At 49.2% G+C, this 20,821-nt stretch overlaps 11 protein-coding genes across 11 annotated transcripts; 8 read left to right on the plus strand and 3 right to left on the minus strand.

Moving 5' to 3' along the window:
* Positions 1 to 26: 26 nt before the first annotated feature.
* Positions 27 to 1,535, minus strand: N7458_005104 (putative MFS monocarboxylate transporter; the record flags this gene model as incomplete). The annotated part of the gene is made up of 5 exons (XM_056908486.1): positions 27 to 180; positions 239 to 336; positions 385 to 1,161; positions 1,222 to 1,438; positions 1,501 to 1,535. 5 exons carry the CDS (start codon positions 1,533 to 1,535, stop codon positions 27 to 29), a joined length of 1,281 nt encoding a protein of 426 aa, XP_056767104.1.
* A 607-nt stretch (positions 1,536 to 2,142) lies between these two features.
* N7458_005105 (transcription factor domain-containing protein) lies at positions 2,143 to 4,341 on the plus strand (the record flags this gene model as incomplete). Its single annotated transcript, XM_056908487.1, has 2 exons — positions 2,143 to 3,194; positions 3,249 to 4,341. 2 exons carry the CDS (start codon positions 2,143 to 2,145, stop codon positions 4,339 to 4,341), a joined length of 2,145 nt encoding a protein of 714 aa, XP_056767105.1.
* A 1,462-nt stretch (positions 4,342 to 5,803) lies between these two features.
* Positions 5,804 to 6,844, plus strand: N7458_005106 (SIR2 family NAD-dependent protein deacylase; the record flags this gene model as incomplete). Its single annotated transcript, XM_056908488.1, has 1 exon — positions 5,804 to 6,844. One exon carries the CDS (start codon positions 5,804 to 5,806, stop codon positions 6,842 to 6,844), a length of 1,041 nt encoding a protein of 346 aa, XP_056767106.1.
* A 271-nt stretch (positions 6,845 to 7,115) lies between these two features.
* On the plus strand, positions 7,116 to 7,679 carry N7458_005107 (cupin domain-containing protein; the record flags this gene model as incomplete). The annotated part of the gene is made up of 1 exon (XM_056908489.1): positions 7,116 to 7,679. The coding sequence occupies one exon, from the start codon at positions 7,116 to 7,118 to the stop codon at positions 7,677 to 7,679; it is 564 nt and encodes a 187-aa protein (XP_056767107.1).
* Positions 7,680 to 9,096: 1,417 nt separating this feature from the next.
* N7458_005108 (uncharacterized protein) lies at positions 9,097 to 9,772 on the plus strand (the record flags this gene model as incomplete). Its single annotated transcript, XM_056908490.1, has 3 exons — positions 9,097 to 9,215; positions 9,270 to 9,368; positions 9,460 to 9,772. The coding sequence occupies 3 exons, from the start codon at positions 9,097 to 9,099 to the stop codon at positions 9,770 to 9,772; spliced, it is 531 nt and encodes a 176-aa protein (XP_056767108.1).
* A 113-nt stretch (positions 9,773 to 9,885) lies between these two features.
* N7458_005109 (DUF427 domain-containing protein) lies at positions 9,886 to 10,350 on the minus strand (the record flags this gene model as incomplete). Its single annotated transcript, XM_056908491.1, has 4 exons — positions 9,886 to 9,917; positions 9,972 to 10,052; positions 10,109 to 10,214; positions 10,270 to 10,350. The coding sequence occupies 4 exons, from the start codon at positions 10,348 to 10,350 to the stop codon at positions 9,886 to 9,888; spliced, it is 300 nt and encodes a 99-aa protein (XP_056767109.1).
* A 462-nt stretch (positions 10,351 to 10,812) lies between these two features.
* On the plus strand, positions 10,813 to 11,348 carry N7458_005110 (uncharacterized protein; the record flags this gene model as incomplete). Its single annotated transcript, XM_056908492.1, has 2 exons — positions 10,813 to 10,864; positions 11,110 to 11,348. 2 exons carry the CDS (start codon positions 10,813 to 10,815, stop codon positions 11,346 to 11,348), a joined length of 291 nt encoding a protein of 96 aa, XP_056767110.1.
* A 439-nt stretch (positions 11,349 to 11,787) lies between these two features.
* On the plus strand, positions 11,788 to 12,919 carry N7458_005111 (SDR family oxidoreductase; the record flags this gene model as incomplete). The annotated part of the gene is made up of 3 exons (XM_056908493.1): positions 11,788 to 11,807; positions 11,859 to 12,096; positions 12,152 to 12,919. 3 exons carry the CDS (start codon positions 11,788 to 11,790, stop codon positions 12,917 to 12,919), a joined length of 1,026 nt encoding a protein of 341 aa, XP_056767111.1.
* A 93-nt stretch (positions 12,920 to 13,012) lies between these two features.
* N7458_005112 (GMC family oxidoreductase) lies at positions 13,013 to 15,051 on the minus strand (the record flags this gene model as incomplete). The annotated part of the gene is made up of 4 exons (XM_056908494.1): positions 13,013 to 13,212; positions 13,267 to 13,932; positions 14,004 to 14,581; positions 14,654 to 15,051. The coding sequence occupies 4 exons, from the start codon at positions 15,049 to 15,051 to the stop codon at positions 13,013 to 13,015; spliced, it is 1,842 nt and encodes a 613-aa protein (XP_056767112.1).
* Positions 15,052 to 15,723: 672 nt separating this feature from the next.
* Positions 15,724 to 16,413, plus strand: N7458_005113 (GNAT family N-acetyltransferase; the record flags this gene model as incomplete). Its single annotated transcript, XM_056908495.1, has 2 exons — positions 15,724 to 16,117; positions 16,196 to 16,413. 2 exons carry the CDS (start codon positions 15,724 to 15,726, stop codon positions 16,411 to 16,413), a joined length of 612 nt encoding a protein of 203 aa, XP_056767113.1.
* A 1,837-nt stretch (positions 16,414 to 18,250) lies between these two features.
* cat1 (catalase catB) lies at positions 18,251 to 20,661 on the plus strand (the record flags this gene model as incomplete). The annotated part of the gene is made up of 4 exons (XM_056908496.1): positions 18,251 to 18,538; positions 18,604 to 18,829; positions 18,884 to 19,299; positions 19,348 to 20,661. 4 exons carry the CDS (start codon positions 18,251 to 18,253, stop codon positions 20,659 to 20,661), a joined length of 2,244 nt encoding a protein of 747 aa, XP_056767114.1.
* Positions 20,662 to 20,821: the final 160 nt, after the last annotated feature.

Genomic DNA, 20,821 nt, shown 5'->3' on the forward strand with positions numbered 1-20,821 from the left:
TGGTAGAACATCAATGGGGGAAAGCTTTAAACAACGGCGGTGAGTTTTCTGTTCTGCGCCAAACGTGCAGCACTCAGCAGCATGCCACCAAGCAACAGTGAGACTCCTGAAAATATCGAGAGCGAAGTATATCCGTATTTTTCAACTAGCGCTCCACTGATAGGAACATTTGCCATAGCACTGCGGATTTTATATCAATACAATCCGTCATATTTATGTCGGTTGGAGAATTACTTACGATATTGCGGTTGATCCAGTAACAGTACCTATTGCCAGACCCAACGTAGAGGTAGTAGCAACTTGGGCAGCGCATGCTTGTTGAAGTGATAGGATACCCTATTTTTGATCAGTACATTCAAGGTGACAATGCTGATATATACTCACCCCAGATGCGAACCCATAAGCAGCAGCCCAAACCCCCAATCCCGCCATTGACTCCACTTTTGTCCAGCATAGTGCCACAATGCCTGCCACTAGGGTGGAGATGATACAGCAGTTAAACTTTCCGTACTTGTCAGCGACAATGCCAGGCAGGATGCGACCGAAGAATGACGCTCCGTTGACAATCGACACCGTGTAGAAGCCAAAGCTTGATGGAAAGTTCTTGTCGGCGGCGTATGAAGTTGTATAGAAAAAGGGTGAAAGCATGCCGAAGTACGTAATGAACATGGCGAGGCAAAGAAGTTGCATTTCTGGCTTGTGCAGCAATGCGATCACCTCGGTTTTCCTCTTTCTATCCTTTGTTTCGTTGATAGCGTTGTCGCTAGTCAATCTCTGAGAGGGATTCGCATTCTCCACATATTTCCTGGGCACTTTAGGTGATCTGGCAGTAACACAAGAGAAAGCGAGGCACGGAATCATGATGAATCCGACGATGCGCATCGTCCAGGGGAAGCCAATTCTGGGACTTTTCAACAACTTGTCAATGGCAATGGGCCAGATAACCCCACCGAGAGATGATCCAGCGAGTACAATTCCCATGGCTAAAGCACGTTTGCGTTTTATATGTTGTCCGACAAGAGCCAGCATTGGCCACGTAACTAAGGACATGGAGATTCCAAGAAGCACCCCCTGTGCTAGCAAGAACTGGTAGAACTCCTTGCAAATAGACGTCATCATAACCGAGAGAACCGTTCCAATGGATCCAAGGCATAATGGCAGCTGGAACGGTACAAATTATCAGATCCTTAACTCTCACACTTTTCGCGCTCACAGACTTACCCTAGGGCCCAATGTATCGAGCATTGAACCTGAAACAACAGATATTGAGAACAGGAAGAAAAGCGATGATGCCCCGAGCCACGCAATGGTCGACTGAGAGCTTTCTGCCAACTGATTCGTTGCATAGTACTCTTGGAATATTCCAAAAGAGTTCAGGAAGCCCACGGTGCAGAAAAGCCCGGTCGAAGCTCCGGAGATGGCCAGCCATGCTCGCCAACTATATTTTGGCCGAAATCAGTCTTCAATTATCTCGTTTTCAATCTCCGTGAAATGACATACGTGTTTTCGCTTGTTGGACCCTCTTTGTAGGTCATATTCAAAGTCAATCCTTTTTTGCAGAAGGTTGGAGAGACACGACAAGGACTGTTTCTGGCGTGATGGGAGCAAGCTAGCGTCTGAATTGCGCCTGTGGAATCTCTACTGGTTCGAGTTTGAGTCAAATGAGAGTGTCAATTTTGAGTATTAGAGTGGAACTGAGCATTTTATGTGTGAAATATTGCCATAGGAGAAGGTAAAGTAAACAGCCCGCAAGCTCCCCCGGAGCCTCCGTCCATCCATAGCTTGTAATTGCTGTACAGTCAATTACGTGGCGCCAAGACCGGAGGGTCCGCGGAGAGTCCGGCCCTTCTCCCCTGGTTCTTCCCCTATCTCGTAGATGCGACCTGTTTGCGATCGTGCATGATCGCATTTCCAGCTCTATTGCAGCAGTTAAAGTATCTGTGTAAGCTGAAGAGTCCAGTGTGACATGAGTCATCGTTTGTTTCCGTTCATTCTCTCTGCGATTGCATTGATGGAATCTTTTCCACTTCTTGCCCGCTACATGTGAAGTCTTTTTCCATCTCCTCTCCCTCAAAGAACTGAGAACTACTCTTCCCTTCCTTTTTCGACATTCATCGTTCCGACACTAGCTGTTTCACTGCCATGAAGCGCAAAACAACACAAGACACTACAGCTACGCCACAAAAGCAGCCTAGGCAAGACCCAGTATCTTGCGAGTCGTGTCGAAAGAAAAAGACCAAGTGCGACCGACGAAGTCCATGTGGCAGTTGTATATCTCGTCGCATTGATTGCAAGTATGGCAATAATGGCCCAATGGCTTCGAGCCTCGGGCTACCACCCAGTACCCAGGTAGTTGATAAACCCTTCAACGGCGTCCCTTCATCTCGACCGATACAAGCAAGGAGTTCTTGCGACGTAGGTCCGAGCCGGAGCGCAGACGACTCACTCATAACGGCAGACCAGCTAGAGAATATCCTTATGGGCCATCGGATCCCAAGTGCCCTTCCAGCAGCTCTCCGAGAGGAGCTTTCCGGGTCCCAGCGCATACAAGCAACCCGACCACGTTCAGACAGTGCCTCGAGCAATTTCCTCTCACTGGTTCGCAATGTTGGCTCTGTGTCTCTTGAACACCCGGCTTCCATTCAACTGAACTCATTTCTGCCCTCAGAAGGCGACGCATTGAGCCTCTTCGATTATTACCACAAACACCTCGACTACCTATACCATCTTATTGTTCCTGCCAGCACCAAGCGAGACATCCACGCCCTGTACGAAGCAATTTCTCATGGTGGTTCCGGGGATTTGAATCACATCGCACTGTTATTCAGCATTCTTGCCACGGCTCTGTTCTATCAGCTGCTATCGACTGAGTCTTCAGGAGTTGCCGAAAATTGCGGTCGCGAGACGGCATTTCTCGCTGGTGCAGCATTGATTCAAAGCAATTATATTTCATATCCAACAATCGAGGGACTACAGGCAACCATGATCATTGCACACCACTTACCGACGTTAACCCTGAATCCATCCGTGAGCTCGCTATTTTTGCAAGGTGGGATTGTGAGCCAAGCCAAAAGTCTCGGGCTCCACTTAATCGATCATCCTCAAGTTGCATCCGAGCGTCGACAGAAAGGGTTTGACAGTGGTGAGATCGAGCTGAAGCGACGGCTATGGTGGGATCTGGCGTCTTATGACTGGTAAGTCCACCTTCGTACACCACTAGATATCCTTCCTTTCATAACATGGTCCAGGTTGCTTGGTTCCCTAAGTGGGCCCCAAGAATGGACCTACACTATCCAACCTCAACACATGAATGTGCGCCGACCGTGGAACATCGAAGATCATTCAATTGAGGACGAGACTGAGCTAACACTGTCGACACCAACTTGTATGTCCTATACCGTGCATCGCCTGAGACTGGCCGAAATATGCAAGGACATGATCGATGCAGTGTCACCCCATCATATTCAGGGTCATGATGTTCCCTATGAAACAGTGCTCGAGTTGGATTGCAAATTTCAACAGGCATATTCGGAGCTTCCGGCATTTTTCCGATTTGATCAGTCGTCACGCCGCCAATTTGCAAGCCTCTACCGCGAGCGACCAGAGATCGCATGGCAGCGAGCCTTCATACAACAGGGCTACCATTCACGTCTGTGTCGGCTACATCGTCAGTACTTCATTCGCGGTGCAAAAAATCCAAGGTACTCTTACTCGCATGTTGTAGCCCTCCAGTCTGCCCGGAAAGTCCTGGGAATTAAGCGCATCATGGATGAGGAAGAGCCTGTTTTTACTCCAAACAGTTCCTTTCTCTGGGCGGTCATGCACCACGTGTTCATGGCAGCAGTCACCTTACTGGTTGACGTGTGTTTCAACTGGGATGATATTCTTGCTTATAAGAGGAAGGAAGAGGTTCTCGATGCTTGCCGACTGCTAAGCCGCGCTCAGCAATGTTCCTCCGTCGCCCGAGAAGGGATCAATGCAATGATGGGCATTCTTCGTAAGCACTGGAAACAAGAGAAGAGGACGGCCCCATCCGGTGAGATGCAAGCCCAACTACCATCATCATCTAGCCTTGATTCTGCCTTGCACAATCAGAGTGCTATGCCACCCGCCAGTGATGTTCAGGATTCCAAGAATAACCAGTTTGATATTCCGGTACCTGTACATGCTATCCCAGGGCATGGACAGTCAATGGATCTCGGGAACTTCGAGTCTGGTCCTGTCCCTCTGGAGGACTTCTGGAGTCAGATGCTCGATGAAAGCGCTCATATCGCGCTGGATACACCAGATTGGATGGATCTGTTGACGGAGCTGACTAACGCGACCGCTCTAAGCGAATGAACTTCAAGCTCTTCTATCACATACGTTGCCGCAATAATACGTCACTTTCCTCAACCAAAGGTTGGATGAAGACGCTAACCCTTCTTGTATAATGCCACCCCGTCAGGAGAACAACGGTCTTGATATATCCTAGCTCTAGGCTACACCTTTAGTCTTGAACAGAACAACATTCTACCTGCCTGCCTTTTACAGACAGTCACTCCAAGTGTCTTGACTCCGCCCATGTCCAACTTGAAGGAACTTATTAACCGACAGCGACCTGGACCATGGCAAATATTCTGGGTCCAGCCGTGCGTCTTTCTCGCACGGAATTTTTATAGTTGGCATAAACTTACTCCAGCTGTGCCACTCAGAAACCTTGTTTCGATCGTCTGTCTTTCCGATACTCATAACGCTCAAATCAGCGTTCCAGATGGTGATATTCTAATCCATGCTGGCGATCTCACCCAATCCGGGTCATTCCAAGAGCTCCAAGAAGTGCTCGCCTGGCTGCGCGCCCTGCCACATCCTACAAAGATCGTTGTTGCCGGTAATCACGATCTATTACTCGATCTAGCATGGGCTGACTCGTCGAGTCGAGCGGCTTCCATATCTGACCGGGCTCAGCTCGACTGGAGCAACATAATCTACCTCGAAAATGAGGAAGTGACTATTTGCTGTGCGAACGGTCGTCAACTTAGGGTCTACGGAAGTCCACATTCTCCACATCACGGAAACTGGGCCTTTCAATATCCCCAAAGTCAAGATGTATGGGCTAGCTCAGTACCAGATGAAATTGATGTGCTCATTACTCATGGCCCACCACTTGCTCATCTTGACCTAAAGGTTGGTTGTCCTCATCTACTACGGACGCTTTGGAGAGTTCGACCAAGATTGCATGTATTCGGGCATGTACACGAGGGTGCGGGCACCGAGTGGATGTCGTTCAATGGACTCCAGGATGCGTACGAGCGCACTGTCACTGCTGGTGGGGGAATTGGAAATCTTCTTTTGACAGCTTGGGAGTTAGCCAAGGCATGTTTTTCACCAGTCGTGGAAGCAAAATCTTTACTTGTAAACGCGTCCATAGTTGGAGGTTTGCGGGACAATGAACGAAGGCCGCCCATCAAAGTCTTTGTATAATGCTGCTATTTTAGTGGAGCTGGCCGACGAGGCTATCCCAAGCGAATGGAATCCCCTATTCGAGTTGTTCTCAGGGTCACAGTAAAATTCGTAGTCTATGAGGGGAAGTCTGCGTGGTGTTTCATGAATCTTACGCCCCGCCCCACTTTGGGAGATCAAGACTCGCCAATCTCAGCAATGCGGCTCATGCAAGTTTTTAGTGCTGTAAACAAAGCCACGTCACATGATGTTTTGATGCAACGCGGCCTGCTTCAGTCGATTATAAACACCCATCGGTGAACGTGTCAAATATTGACCTTTTGGTTGGAATTGACCGCAGGATCAAACCAGCAACCCCATTATGACCTCTAAGACTGACACCAAGCCACAAGCGATGGCTCATGCAGATGAAGTAGTCAATCTGGAAACCGTTGCAAGTCGCATTAAGAACGGTCAAATCACTCGAGTGGTTGTCCTGACTGGCGCTGGTATCAGTACTGCCGCTGGTATACCTGACTTTAGATCGCCCAGCACCGGTCTCTACGACAGACTTGCGCCATTAAACCTTCCCTATCCCGAGGCAATCTTCCATATCAGCTACTTCTCCCATACTCCGGAGCCTTTTTATGCGATCGCACAAGCTCGCCATCCCGGAAACCTCAAGCCAACTATATCTCATACATTTCTTGCACTCCTAGCGGAGAAAAATTTACTCCATTTTGTTTTCACTCAAAACATCGATGGCCTTGAGCAGGATGCGGGTGTTCCCGTCGATAAGATCCTTTGGGCACATGGGAACTGGAAAAGTCAGCATTGTTGGAAATGCAAAGCCGGATATCCAGACGATTTGATGAAAAAGGCAATCCGTGAAGGCGAGGTGCCCTATTGCTTGAAGCCCGAATGTGGTGGTGCAGTCAAGCCTGACGTTGTGTTTTTCGGGCAATCCCTGCCCCTTGAGTTTGACGAGAGAGAGAAACTCGTGCTAGAGGCAGACCTTATGCTCGTCATGGGAACGAGTTTGAAGGTTGCCCCATGTTCACGCCTACCACGACTCGTCAAAGAGGGAACTCCACGAATATTGATCAATATGGAGAGATGCGGAGATTTTGGAAATAGAATTGAGGATGTGTGCATGCTTGGCTCTTGCGACGATGGTGTACGCAAATTTGCGGATGAGCTCGGTTGGAGAGAGGAGTTGGAAGCCCTTTGGCAAAGTGCAGTCGAGGTTAAGGGAGACGACCAGGCATTTGAAGGAGGCTCAAGTCTTGATGAGTGCATCGCGAAAGTGGCGAGTCAGATGGATGAGCGAATGAAGATTTCATACGGACATAAACGTATGTTGGAGAGCCATCTGAGTAACAAGCTCGCGCAAATCATGGCAAAGCCTGTGTCGCAGGATTGACGCTTGAATGGCTCCAGGTCCCGTTAGAAATATCAAATTCCCTTTTATGATCATCTGAAGGACTTTCGATTCTTTTTGTGCCACCGGGTAAACCGCCCGCAACTTTGGGTAGACACGAGTCTCGGATGATGCAATCATGATGCACGACGCCGTCTATCGGCCTTTCGCTATAAGATCAGTGAGCGATCTCCAGTACTTGTTTTGACTATATGCACTGCTTCAGGCCGTCCCTTATGTCGCTGACCCTAAATGCGAATACACTTGGCAGATAATGTCCACCCACAAGAAGAACGACCTCCCCTACATCCACCGCTACATCACCACCCACAGTTCCGACGGCGAAGCAGTGTTTGTCTCCCATGCTCAAATTCCCGATTACATGCCATCACAACCCGCCGGCGAAGATGGCGAGATCGCACTTCTCTACGCCACGACAAGTGTCCCTGCCAACATCGACGACGAAGCTGACATAGCGATGTACGACGAGTTTCTCCACCAACCTCCAGGGCTTACAACACAGTCAGGAACAGCCTTCAGGATGATCGATCTACGCCCCGGTAAAATTACTCCCATGCATCGTACTGTCAGTATTGACTACGGGGTTGTCGTGGAGGGGGAGGCGGATTTGATACTGGACTCTGGGGCAAGTCGGCATCTCCGCCGAGGCGATGTCAGTATACAGAGAGGCACGGCACATTCATATCGAAATCGAAGCTCATCCGAATGGTGTCGCTTGCTATTTGTGTTCTTGCCAATGCAAAAGATTACAATCAAAGGCAAGGAGTTGGGCGAAGACGTATATGATGAGCAATATGAGAAACCGGGAGAAGATTGACATATTTGCTCATTATGTGATCAAGTGTTCTTACGATGAAGGAAATTTCTCAAGTTCATGTGACAAAGGACCTTCCATGCCCTTTACTTACCTCTCATTGGTGCATTTCGTTCATTCGGCTGTACATCCTTTCTGCCTGAGAAAGTCGATACATATCACCGCCACACAGTCCATTTGGCTGGATCTTGATGGGCCAGCTTCCAGGTAAATTTAGTAACACGATCCATTCACTCGCCTTTTTGGTTCGTTCATATGGCCAAATTCCAACCTACACAACAAGCAACAATCGGGGTCAACATCCGGATCGGCCATCCCGGTGGAATATACAAGTGGTCATATCTACCACCTTCGTCACATCAATTATTAGGCGATATCCCAATTAAAGCTTAGGATACAACCATTCTCGGGCTGGTAGGGCCCATGATTAAATACCCTAGCACCAATGCTGAGGGCTTGGGGTGAAGTTTTGGTGTGTCTGCTTCAGCCTCATCGCATCCAAATGCGCCCAAGTGCAAATTCGGATCCTTTACTGGTGAAACCTGTTTGAACAATAGCCACATTGTCAGAAAACAGGGCGTTTCTGTCGCATGCGTGCAGTCGGCTAATTTGTCCATGGTGTCAACGCGCTTGAATCCTGGGAATTCATTGCCGCTGGTCCAGGTACCCGCCACCTATCAATTCCATCATCCTTGGTCAAGATGGATAATAAGATAAGCAAGAAGATAAAGGCTATTCCCATTCCTCATCCGGCCCTAGCAATATCGTCATTGGCTGACGGAAGCATCATTGTTAACCGAAGAATGTAACCCAAACTACTTCGGGAAATGGAATGTGACCCTGCGATGAGCTCGTGATCTCAACGTACAACGACATCGATTTTGATTTATCGACTTCGAGTATCCATCGGGAACCAGTTTTACGCTCGGCAAGCCGGCACAAAGGTTTGACTGGCTTTTGATATGGCGTAAAGCAGCGGAGCCACGAATCCTATCTGATCGTTATACTTCTAATATTCAAAATTGCAGATAGATTCCGAATCCATCTGAACTGCTTCCTTTTCAACCATGGTTAGCTGGATGTCTTGGTCCAATGGTACTTGACGATTTCTCCATCTCTTGATCTCTGTAGAGGCCCCGGAGTCTCTTTCCATGGAGCGACTTACCTGCAACCTCCACTCTTGTCAACGTGCCGTCAGGAACAGGCCCAGATCACTAAGATAGAAATCTGAAGGTTCCATTGATTTCGTCACCACTCGAATGTAACCTCTTTTCGGACTTGCCTTTATCCTTCTATATCTTCAGCTCGAATTTACAGAGGAATTCAATCTAGTTTTCGTTATTCCAATTATCACCATTTACTGCGTATACACTGGGCTTTTAGCGACTGTTATCTTTCGATCTATTCTTACAAAGTCGAAATGCGCTATTTCCCTTTCCTAATAGTTGCATCGGCTTTTTATGCCTCCGCGCAAGAGCCGACACCGGTGTCTCAAAGCGCAGCCGTACCTAGCGGAAGCACACAATGCGCATCTCAACAGTAAGTACTAGGCGCAAAATCCTTCATTCAATCAAGCTATCTAACAGCAATCAGAATTGTAGATGATTGCGTTGCTATCATGAAGAATTCTCTACAAAAGTGCTCAGCGGATAATTGGGACTGCAAATGTTCGGGTTCTGCGAATATCGCAAAGTGCGTACAGCCCCAGGATTTCCACCTCTGTCACTTAAGCTTCCTGTATACTCGCATTTGGACTCTACGGTACTGATTCATTCAAAAACAGTTGTTATGTGAATTGCCCCGACAGCCCAGACTATATCGCCGCTCAATCATCCAGTGCCTCGGATTGTGCCACTGCCAACGCTTATGATAAGGGAAACACGATTGTACCAGACACGTGGAAGACGATGGATTTTCACAACGATGTTCGTCCAAGCGCTACGAGTACCAGCAGCGATGCTGGCCCTACAACTACTGAGGCAAAGATATTGGATAGTCATAAGGAATCCGCCAAGCCATCCAAGGGTGCCGCAAGTGTGAAGGCTACCGGGAGCTGGCTTGCGTTAGTTGGTTTAGGTATCGGCGCTTTCTTCTAAGGGCAAGAGGGTCTCTCATTCATTGCATTGGGCTCCTCGGTTAGAATTTCTACTTCAATCACCATGAGACGTTTAATTTCCGACACGAATGTAATTTTGACGTGTAGTGTCCACTACTCGACAGTAACTTGAACCTTGGACTTGTCTGGTGGGATAAGAAGATCAGCGCAGTTCCCGTATTAGCAGCGATCCGACCTACAGAACGCGATGTGATCTTTGATATTCATCGCCTTTTCATATGGATTTGCGTAGTACCAGGCAGCATCTTGGACGACGGCGTCTATGATAGTGCGTTAGTAGAGACACCCTGATAACTGAAATGCCCTTTTGACATACCTCCAGTCTTTACAGAATAATACTCTGCCTCACCCTTCCATGGGCAAAACGTCTTCGTATCAGAATTCTGGAAAGTACTCAGATTTTTGATAGCGGAGCGCGGAAACTGCCGATGAGCAATGTCAGCAGAAACTCGATCTTTCGACGTTATTTCGACGTACATATACATTCCCTTCGACTGTCTCCCAAGCGTCGGCCTCAGCCAGCACCAGGTCTCCAATCTTGGCTTTTGCAGTCGGCATATTTCCTGATTAGATTTGGTGGCCCTGTAAGATCAGTGGGTGATGATAGAGCTTTGAAAGATGAAAGGTTGAGGGTGTCAGTCTGCGCTGTCAGCCAGGTGGGGAACACGAATGTCACGGGAATGACAGTGCGGGGAAGAGCGCGCTAGACTTTTGACATGGACCTCACTCGTCGTAGTACGAACGGAAAAATTCTCTGCGATCCGATTTGATACTTCTCGCTCAGTTTAAATTTTGGCTTGATGAATCTCCGTCAACTACATTTGAGATGTTCCCATCTCATTTCGTGACGAGCTTGAAGCTTTTTTCCACGCGATATGATGCGGGGCTATATCGTTACAGTATATGACAATGTCTCTATCCTATCCCTCGTGTATATCTTTCTACTAAAAACTCTCCCCTCTTGCGACGAAGCCGGTTGGAATATCGTGATATTAGTCACATTTTCCGTGTTAACCCCTGATGTCCGAGCCCGAGTCGTCGAATGACTTCACGATTGACCAGATTTTACTAAGTCAGAACAGCCTTTCTGATGCGATTCCTACACAAACTACACTATTCGTGGCTAGCTCAAGAGAGAATCCTGTGCTAGAGAAACCTAATTAGTTTTAGTGATCAAGACTCCAGGACGGCTAACATAGAGTGGGGCATTTTGGCCCCAAGCTTACAAATGGTACAATTATCAATCGCAATTACCTTGTTCAGATTCGAGTTATCGTCAGAAGTCAGCTATTAAATAAACAACGAGAAATATATTAGATATCGATATCGCGTCCGGGACAGTCGGTCAAATCACTGATGGCGGAGCTGAGAAAATCTTGAAGTCGCATGATGTCGTTCTTTGTCGGGGAACAAACCACGAGGGGTGGATCGAGGCAGAGATGCTGCTAGGCTGTTTTGTTGTGGTCGTACCTGCCAAGGATATTGTCACGGGTGACGGTCAGAGATTGGAGAAGACGCCAGCTGGGCCAGTTTTTGACCCTGTCGAGGAGGATTAGGGTAGTCCATCCGAAGGCACTCTCTCGTGTATGACTGTAGACCGAACAATTTAAGGTCAATTTGTTGTGATATTGATCAACCTTTTGCTGCAAAACAAAATTGATCCTTCTGGTAATCTCTGAGCAATTATGGTTCCCCATTCGTGAGCATTACATAGATACAACCCAATTACTTGGAATTTATCTACGCGAGCATAGTTGAAATTTCATGATGACAGCTGATAACAGCAAAGTTAAGTCAGCCATACATTCAGAAGGCACGGATAGGAATCAATTGTTTCTCACATTAAGGTGGGGGTGCCACTATCGAAACACTCTCGCCCATCATCCCGTTCTCGGAGTTGTTCCGAGTAGATATTACCCCATGCCCACCCCACGCGGGGCTGTTCGATGTCTCATCTTTCAATTATCCGGTCTGAGAGGTCTCAACATTCACAATATGTCATCTCAAAAGCCTTCGTAAGATCTACACTCCACATGACAGAGTCCTTATCAAGCTAACAGAAGCAGGCATGTCCTTGTCACCGGCTCAACTGGCTTCATTGGCGCCCATGTCGTTGACAACCTCCTGGCGCGTGGCTTCTCAGTCCGTGGCGCCACGCGGTCGGCCAAGAAGGGGGAGCAGATGAAGGCAGCGCGTCCGCAGTACACATCAAAGTTGGATTTTGTCATTGTGGAAGACTTCACGAACATTGGTGTGTTCGATGCCGCGATGGAAGGCATTGATGCTGTCATTCATGTCGCAAGTGTACGTTTAGTCTTGAACGTTATCAGCTCCTCAATGCCACTAACGGTCATTGCAGCCATTCTTCTATGACACCACCAACAACGAGCAAGAACTGATTCTCCCTGCTATCAACGGCGTCAAGTCAATTCTGTCTGCCTCAGCCAAGCCAGGGAGTAAAGTCCGACGTATCGTGTTGACATCATCCTTCGCCTCGGTCCTTGATATCGACAGAAATCCTCCTCCTGGCTTCACGTATACAGCTGCTCACTGGAACCCTCTCACATACGAAACGGCAATTGACCCCAAATCCACATCCGTGGTTGCATACCGCGGGTCTAAAAAGTTTGCAGAACTTGCTGCGTGGGAATTTGTCAAGAATGAAAAGCCACAGTTTGATCTAGTCGCACTCTGTCCTCCGATGGTGTTCGGTCCCGTCGTTCACCCAGTTTCCAGTGTTGAGCAACTGAACGAATCCAATGCGGTTCTCTGGAGTGTAGCTGCGGGCATTGATCCCATTCCTGGAATTAGGGTGCCTGCTTGGATCGATGCTCGAGATCTTGCCGAGGCCCACGTTCAAGCCCTTCTTACTCCAGAGGCTGGCGGCAAGCGATTTATCCCTGCAGCTCCTGAGCCCTTCTCATATGAATACGCGGCAGACATCATGAAGGAAAATTTTGACTGGGCCAAGCAATCGGTGACTACCAACTACAAGGCTGGGGAGAAGCCGCATGCCTCTTACGGTGTAGATGGGGAGACAGTTGCTCGAGAGCTTGGTGTGAAGTACCACAGCTTCAGAGACACGGTAGTAGAGTTTGTCAAACAAGTCAAGGAGGATCTTACTTAGTTTGGTTGACAAGGACATGGGAGGATTAGGATTTTGTAGCAAAATTCAACTTAACCAGATGACACAATGCGATCCCGGTAACAGTCAAGAAGATCAATGCCACTCCTCATAAATCATATCAGCTCCTTTCTCTGCAATAGCATACACAGTCGCCTGAATATGTGCGCCAACCTGCAGAGGCATAATGCTAGCATCTATAACACGCAAGCCACGCACTCCGTATACACGTAGCCGATCATCAACAACTCCAGCTTTTGCTCCTTCAAGGCCTCCCATGGCACAGGTACCAACCGCTAGATCAAAAGTTAGTCCTTGAAGCAGCAGAATACATGACATTTTGGACATACGATGCCAGTCCGTGACGGTATAGTTCGAAACAAATTCCTCCTGTGCACTCTGTTCAGAGGTCGACTCATGCGGCAGAGGAGGATAGACCTGCTTTTTGATGATTTTTGCGAGGGGCTCTGTCTGGGAGATGTGTTGGGCCATTCGTTGGCCCAGGGCCATCACTTTCTGGTCAATTTTTCCAGGTCCCAGATAATACTGTGGGTCAATAATAGGCTTATCGTCAATTGTGCTTTTGCATAAATTGTCTCTCCGTGGAGGTATGTGAATAGAGCCCCGAGAAAATGGATATTGGAGCATCTGCAACAAAGTTCCATACTTCTTTCCCGGTTCCGAATGGAAATCTTGGCTCCAGTTCCCCAGATCAAAGATGTACTCGAGCTGACCACGCAGTCGTTTCTCTGAATCGAATTGCTCCGCAAGAAGCTTATCCTGTAAACGACCCGTTTCTTGGGCGAGGTTCGAGGCGGCTTCGTGTAGTTGGGTCTGTTCTTCCCGGGATGCCACTTGAGTTAGAGGGCAATAGGCGACAGAACAGGGCAACACGGTCCATGGCCCTGTCTGTGAAGCGTAGTAGGCTCTGTCCGCAGCCTCGCGCAATATATCGTCATTGAGAATGTCATCGCGAGATGAGAGGGTTGGTAAAACTTCGAAGATAGTCGCAGTCACTTTAAAGATTTGTTAGAATATGCTCTATAATTCGAGTCATAGAGTTTCGAGATGTCGAGACAAGTCATACTCATATGGTCCTGTAGGTTCTCTCCGACATTTGGGTTCTCGACCTTGACATCGATTCCGGCCGCTTCGAGGACATTTCTTTGACCGATACCCGAGAGCTCCAATAGCTGTGGCGACTGTATACTACCTGCGCATAAGATCACCTCACGAATACATATCACGTCCTTCTCCTCTTCGCCATGTCTTACTCTAACACCAGTCGCTTCCCAGTATCCATCGACCAGTTCGATAAGCACGTTCAGCACGGTCGCATCAGTTAATACATGCAAATTCTTTCTCTTCGCGGCAGGCGCGTAGTAGGCCGATGCAGAGTAACTTCGCTGCTGAAGCTGAGGGTCTATTGTGCACACCATGTTCCAGACCCCGCAATTCGAGCCTGCGAGTGAATCGAGGGTGGATTCCAGCCCCAGTGCATTCAGAGTCTCGTGCCAGTACTGATGTGCCGGATCATACTGCTTGATATGGGTAGTGTGGAGGGGGCCGTCAGTCCCATTGTATCCAGCATCATAGGATGAGTGATAATGTTCTCGGTGCGTAGCGGTAGGTCGGTGGAAGGTCTCGCTTCGTAGGAAGTAAGGACTGCTCCCGTCAGTCACAGCACAGTCCTAAAGAGACGGTCTGGGATCGAACTGGATATATGAAAAGAATTACAGTAAATCAGCCCATCTCCAACCTTCATTTCCTAGCCGAGCCCATGCATCATAATCTTCACGATGGCCGCGGTTCCAAGCCATGAAATTCAGTGCACTGGTACCACCCAACACTCGCCCTCGGGGCCATTTCAGCGATCGCCCTCCAATGCCTGGCTGAGGAGTAGTTTCAAATTGCCAGTCATATTTGGATCCAATTGCCTCGCCATAGCGACCTGGCACCATGATCGCACCGCCATCTTCTCCATCCAGGGCCGAGGGGCCAGCTTCGATCACCCCCACCTTCACCTTCGGGTCCTCGCACAGGCGTGCTGCGACTGCTAGCCCTGCAGTGCCGCCTCCAACGATAACATAGTCCAAAGGGAGTTGACAGAAAGTTTTAAAGTCTTCAAACATCATGAGTTGCTTGTTTGTAATGCGGAATATGTAACTTACCGCGAGGAGGGGCAAGTCTCGTAAGCACCAGGCTACGGGCTAGTACCTCAAGCCCAAAAGAGAAAGTCCAATCGACTAAACAGGACAAGACACACCATTATTTGATCAATAATCGCAAGCTTTGGAAAAGGTTTTCAGTGCAACTTCCCGAAATGAATATCATCCCAATAGCTTATTTTTCAGTTCAGTCCTAGTCCATACTACTGTGGCGTCTCTTATCATTTCGGATGTGATTGGTTTTTTGGATGGGCCACAGTAAGACGCAAGGCAACTCTTACATTAGTTTAAGAGGGGCGAATTGGTAAATTCACACCGAGGTTGTGATTAGCACGCCTAATCTAGCCATTTGCAGTAAGACCTATCATATGTCAGTCTACTACGTCTTCCTCTATGGGGTTAGAGTAGTGTGCCAACAGTAAAAGCTGGGGGTTTGGGGATCGATTGCAGGGCGGGCTTACTTGAGGCGCCCCGCGACTGAACGAGAGATTTTAGTACTATTCTTCCCAGTCGAACTCATTTAAACCTGGGCACGCTGGCTGTTTCGTGCACATTTTACTCTCGACTTGATTTACAGCGCATCGAGCTGCTAGAGTGGAACACAGTCCAGGTCCACGACATAAAATTCCCGATTCCGCCATGGCGACCGCTAGCACTCTCGAGATGGAGCCAGCGACTCTCGAAGATGTCGAAACTATCACCGAAGTCTGGTTTTCAGCCTTCACAGACCCCAGCATGCGACGCCTGTTTCCAGACACGCCCGGATTCCGCCAATGGCTCACCGATGCCAACCGCAGCGATATGATCAATAAGCCGTTTCAAAAATATCTCAAGGTGGTCGATACAGCATCCACCGACGAGAAGGGCCGACCGCGTATAGTTTCGTATGCGAAATGGGATACGGCCACTCTTGAGGAGCGGGGCCGTCGCTATCCACCTTGGCATGCAGATTCGCCTGCAGACGAATGCGAGGCCTTTTTCATCGAAATGGAAAAGGTTCGGAGACAAATAATGGGGGATACCAGGCATTACTGTAGGATAAGCACTCATACACCATTGAGCATTTACTTTTGTTTCTTGTGTCCTTTTCGGTACTAATCTACGACATTAGATCTTGACATGCTCGGTACACACCCGGACTACAGAAAGCGAGGTGCAGGCAGCATGCTTGTCAAATGGGGTTGTGATCTGGCCGATCGTGAAGGGGTCGCAGCGTATGTGGATGCCAGTTCGAATGGGGCTCCCTTGTATGAGAGGTTCGGGTTTGTGGGCAACAGCGCGTCTAATCCCATGCTGGACGGTATCGTTACCCCGATGGTGCGGAAGTAGTATATACTATTGTATAGGGCTTAGACTGTATCTTTGTGCTAGTTGAATTCGGATGACCAATGCGGAAGAATTCGGTGTATGGGAAAGTATGTGCTGCTTCTCCAGTCTGTTTTTCTAGAAATGGTGGGATCTCTACCAGGCTGGTGTATGATCCTGAAAGCCTCTGACTCGTAGAATTTGAATGTATAAATAAGGTAGCTAGTTGACTATAGTGGCTTTATTTGACTTTCCATTTGCTATGTCGAATTAGATTTGCCCAACTCTATGGATAATTTCTTTCCCATCGCCAAGCTTCCCCCGCCCAATGCCTAGGTTTTTGCTCGCCATACACATAACGATGAAAGGCCGAGAATCAGCATGCCGTGACAGGCCACGCCAGCTCAAGACAATAGTTGGATGCATATTCTCTTATTCCCCCTCTGCCAAGCGTCACACAACACAGGCCAGTCATGAGCGTCGCCAACCAGCCACAGGTCCCCTTCCCCCCGCTAGTCGAGAAAGCCAAGATCGGCCAAACTACGGAAATAAATCCATCGGTCTCAGTTCGGTGAGGATTGGCATTGCAGGTAGGGGTCATAGACGATTTTACGCGATGCTGCGCCTTGCCCCTGTCACTTGCAATCTCTCTTCACTCAAGGATCCATCAGCACGACAGCACTATGTCTGTATGCTGCCAACACTTCGGGAGTATATGATCGGAGCTGTCTGAATCAGCTTGACAGGATATCATTTGCTATGTTCAGCATGAACAATCAATAAATGATCGGAAAAAGGTGTGGGCGAAGGTCCCAGTTTATGCAACAGCCCCTGGCTCCACCTCGGCGCCCATCCGCCTCCGTAACGTCATGCAGTCCAGCCTGTTACTGGGATGTAAAGAGCGACTACTGGAGGTTGATTGTTGGCCAGCTCTACTACTCAAGAGACTAGCTGTGATGCTACTAAGCTGTTCTGCCAAGCCCGACATCATCTGAGGTTTTACAAAAGCCCCAACTCTGAATGGAACATTGCAGATCAGTGGGGCCCCCGTCCAGGCCAATTATTACCAAGCACAGCGGGCTCGACCATCTCGCTTGAAAATCAACCATCCCTCACTAAACAACGCTATCAACTCGAGTGCCAAGCGGCAAATTCACCTTCTTTCATGCCCTGATCGATTCTTGGCCCACCTTTCTAGGCTCCTTCTCCGGTTGAGTCCGGGAAGTCCCCGCCAAGATGTTTGTTGCAGGCTTACGCCCAGTGGGCGATCGCTTCCTTGCCGTCCTAGTCAATTGCAACGATGGTCGTCGTCAGGCAATGCGATCTCGCATCTGCTGGTCTTACATACATCATTGGGCGTACAAGTTGGTCGATCAGTCGGTGGGTACCCCCAACCATCAGTCCTAATTCCGAGACGAGTCGGACCACAAACGGTCTCCAGGGCAGGAAGCGTATTCTTGTATGATGTCGAAGCGCTGCAAGATGCCGAGACAACTTCCATCAATTCCGTTTCCACATCTTTTCTCCACTAGGCAAGATGCCAAGTCGTGACACAAAACTGGAGTTCTGGCCCGCTGTTGCTAGAATAATCCCGTCTCCGTTGGATTGGCAGTCGCGAGCTGGTCGTGCCTGCGCAATGCCCATGTGGTGTGCTTGGCTCTGCATCATTCGATGCGATTGCATTCGTCATTGGCTCTTTCCAAGGATGGCCGTAAAAATAGATCCTTTCCCCTCGGCACTTCTTCTTCTGCATATAAACACAAGCTTTCAACTCGCCAGATTACGTGCGACGATTCTTATCCTTGCTGCTCGTCCTTTATATTGTTCCCTTTCGAATTGAGTTCCCTCCACGGTTTATACGATGCGTGGACTTGCCCTCCTCACGGGCCTCGTTGGCATTGCCAATGCTGCCTGTCCTTACATGACGGGCGAGGCATCTGGGCTGATTCGTCGTGACGATGGAGATGCCGCTGAAGGCACCGAAGAATTTTTGTCCAACTTTTACTTGAAAGACGAGGACGTTTTCATGACCTCGGATGTTGGCGGTCCCATCGAAGACCAGAACAGCTTGAAGGCTGGAGAGCGTGGGCCGACTCTGCTGGAGGATTTCATTTTCCGCCAGAAAATTCAACGCTTTGATCATGAACGAGTATGTATTCCTTGTCTCTCCTGGCCAAATGAGAATCAGTTGACTGACACAACCTGAATCAATAGGTTCCCGAACGTGCCGTCCATGCCCGTGGTGCCGGTGCCCACGGCGTATTCACTTCCTACGGTGACTGGTCGAATATCACCGCTGCTTCCTTCCTCTCTGCGAAGGATAAAGAGACCCCGGTCTTCGTTCGCTTCTCGACTGTTGCTGGAAGTCGTGGAAGTGCTGACACGGCTCGTGATGTCCATGGCTTTGCAACTCGCTTCTATACCGATGAAGGAAACTTTGGTATGTATTCGGACATTTGAGATCCTCCCAGGTCATATCTCTGACAGAGTTTAGATATCGTTGGCAACAACATTCCCGTTTTCTTCATTCAGGATGCGATCAAATTCCCCGACTTGATTCACGCCGTGAAGCCTCGCGGCGACAATGAGATCCCGCAAGCGGCGACTGCGCACGACTCTGCTTGGGATTTCTTCAGTCAACAGCCGAGTGCTTTGCATACGCTTTTGTGGGCGATGGCTGGCCACGGCATCCCCCGATCATTCCGTCACCTGGACGGCTTTGGTGTGCACACCTTCCGCCTGGTCACCGAGGATGGTGAATCCAAGCTGGTTAAATTCCACTGGAAGGGCCTTCAGGGCAAGGCCAGCCTTGTGTGGGAGGAGGCACAGCGGGTGTCTGGCAAGAATGCGGACTTTATGCGTCAGGATTTGTATGATGCTATCAACGCTGGTCGCTATCCAGAGTGGGAGGTATGTACTTCCATTTCAGCACATCTTCAGCTTGCTAATACCCCATAGCTCGGTGTTCAAATCATGGATGAAGATGATCAACTGAAGTTTGGATTTGACCTTCTTGACCCGACCAAGATTGTTCCCGAAGAATACGTGCCCGTCACCAAGCTGGGCAACATGCAGCTGAATCGGAACCCCAAGAACTACTTCGCTGAGACCGAACAAGTCATGGTACGTCTGTCGCTCCTTAATACCATTTTGCCACTGCTGACAATCGGCGATCAGTTCCAACCCGGTCACATCGTTCGTGGTGTCGACTTCACGGAGGATCCTCTCCTCCAAGGCCGCCTCTTCTCCTATCTGGACACTCAACTCAACCGAAATGGCGGCCCCAATTTTGAACAGATCCCCATCAACCGCCCTCGCATCCCCATTCACAATAACAACCGCGACGGCGCTGGCCAGATGTTTATCCCCCTCAACCCGAACGCCTACACTCCCAACACGCTGAACAACGGCTCCCCGAAACAGGCCAATCAAACCGTTGGCAACGGCTTCTTCACTACGCCCAGTCGCACAACGAGCGGAAAGCTGCTTCGTGCCGTCAGCTCTACCTTCGAAGATGTCTGGTCACAGCCACGCCTTTTCTGGAACTCGCTCGTGCCCGCGGAGAAGCAATTCGTTGTGGACGCAATGCGCTTCGAGAATGCCAACGTCATGAGCTCCGTCGTCCGCAACAACGTCATCATCCAGCTCAACCGAATCAGCAATGACCTTGCCAAGCGCGTCGCCGAGGCGATCGGTGTTGAGGCACCCGACCCCGACCCGACATACTACCATGACAACACCACGGCGAATATTGGTGCGTTTGGACAGAGATTGCTTAGGCTGGATGGACTGAAGGTGGGCGTTCTCGCCTCCGTTTCGAATGAGTCCTCTATCGCCCAAGGAGCCGAGCTTCAGAGCCAGCTCAAGGAGGTCGGTGTGGACGTGGTTGTCGTTGGTGAGCGACTGGCGACTGGCGTGAACCAAACATACTCGGCAACCGATGCCGTCAACTTTGACGCTGTGATTGTTGCAGATGGCGCCGAGGGGTTATTCGCCTCCAGCTCGTTTACTGCGTTGCCCACAGCCGAGGCTTCGGGCACGACCTCGTTGTACCCGGCCGGTCGACCCTTGGAGATTCTCGTTGATGCATTTCGTTTCGGCAAGCCCGTGGGTACCTTGGGTCAGGGCGTCCTTGCGCTGGATGATGCGCAGATTTCTTCTGATCGGGACGGCGTGTACCTCGCTGACGCAGTAGATGAGGATTTCGGCAATCATATCAAGGAGGGGCTGGTCACGTACAAATTCTTGGATCGATTTGCGTTGGACGCGTAGACTGTCGAATGTTTACTCTTCACTTTATCATTACACCGCTATGGGGGATAATTCCGTCTTGGAAACACCCCGACGACTATCGTTATGTTAATTAACCCATAACACGACCGTTGTATGTACTACGTCTCGCAGGAAATTAAATCATAATGTCACCAGAAAT

This window comes from Penicillium daleae (assembly GCF_028827525.1).
Source record: "Penicillium daleae strain IBT 16125 chromosome Unknown utg000005l_segment0_segment0, whole genome shotgun sequence".
NCBI lineage: Eukaryota > Fungi > Ascomycota > Eurotiomycetes > Eurotiales > Aspergillaceae > Penicillium > Penicillium daleae.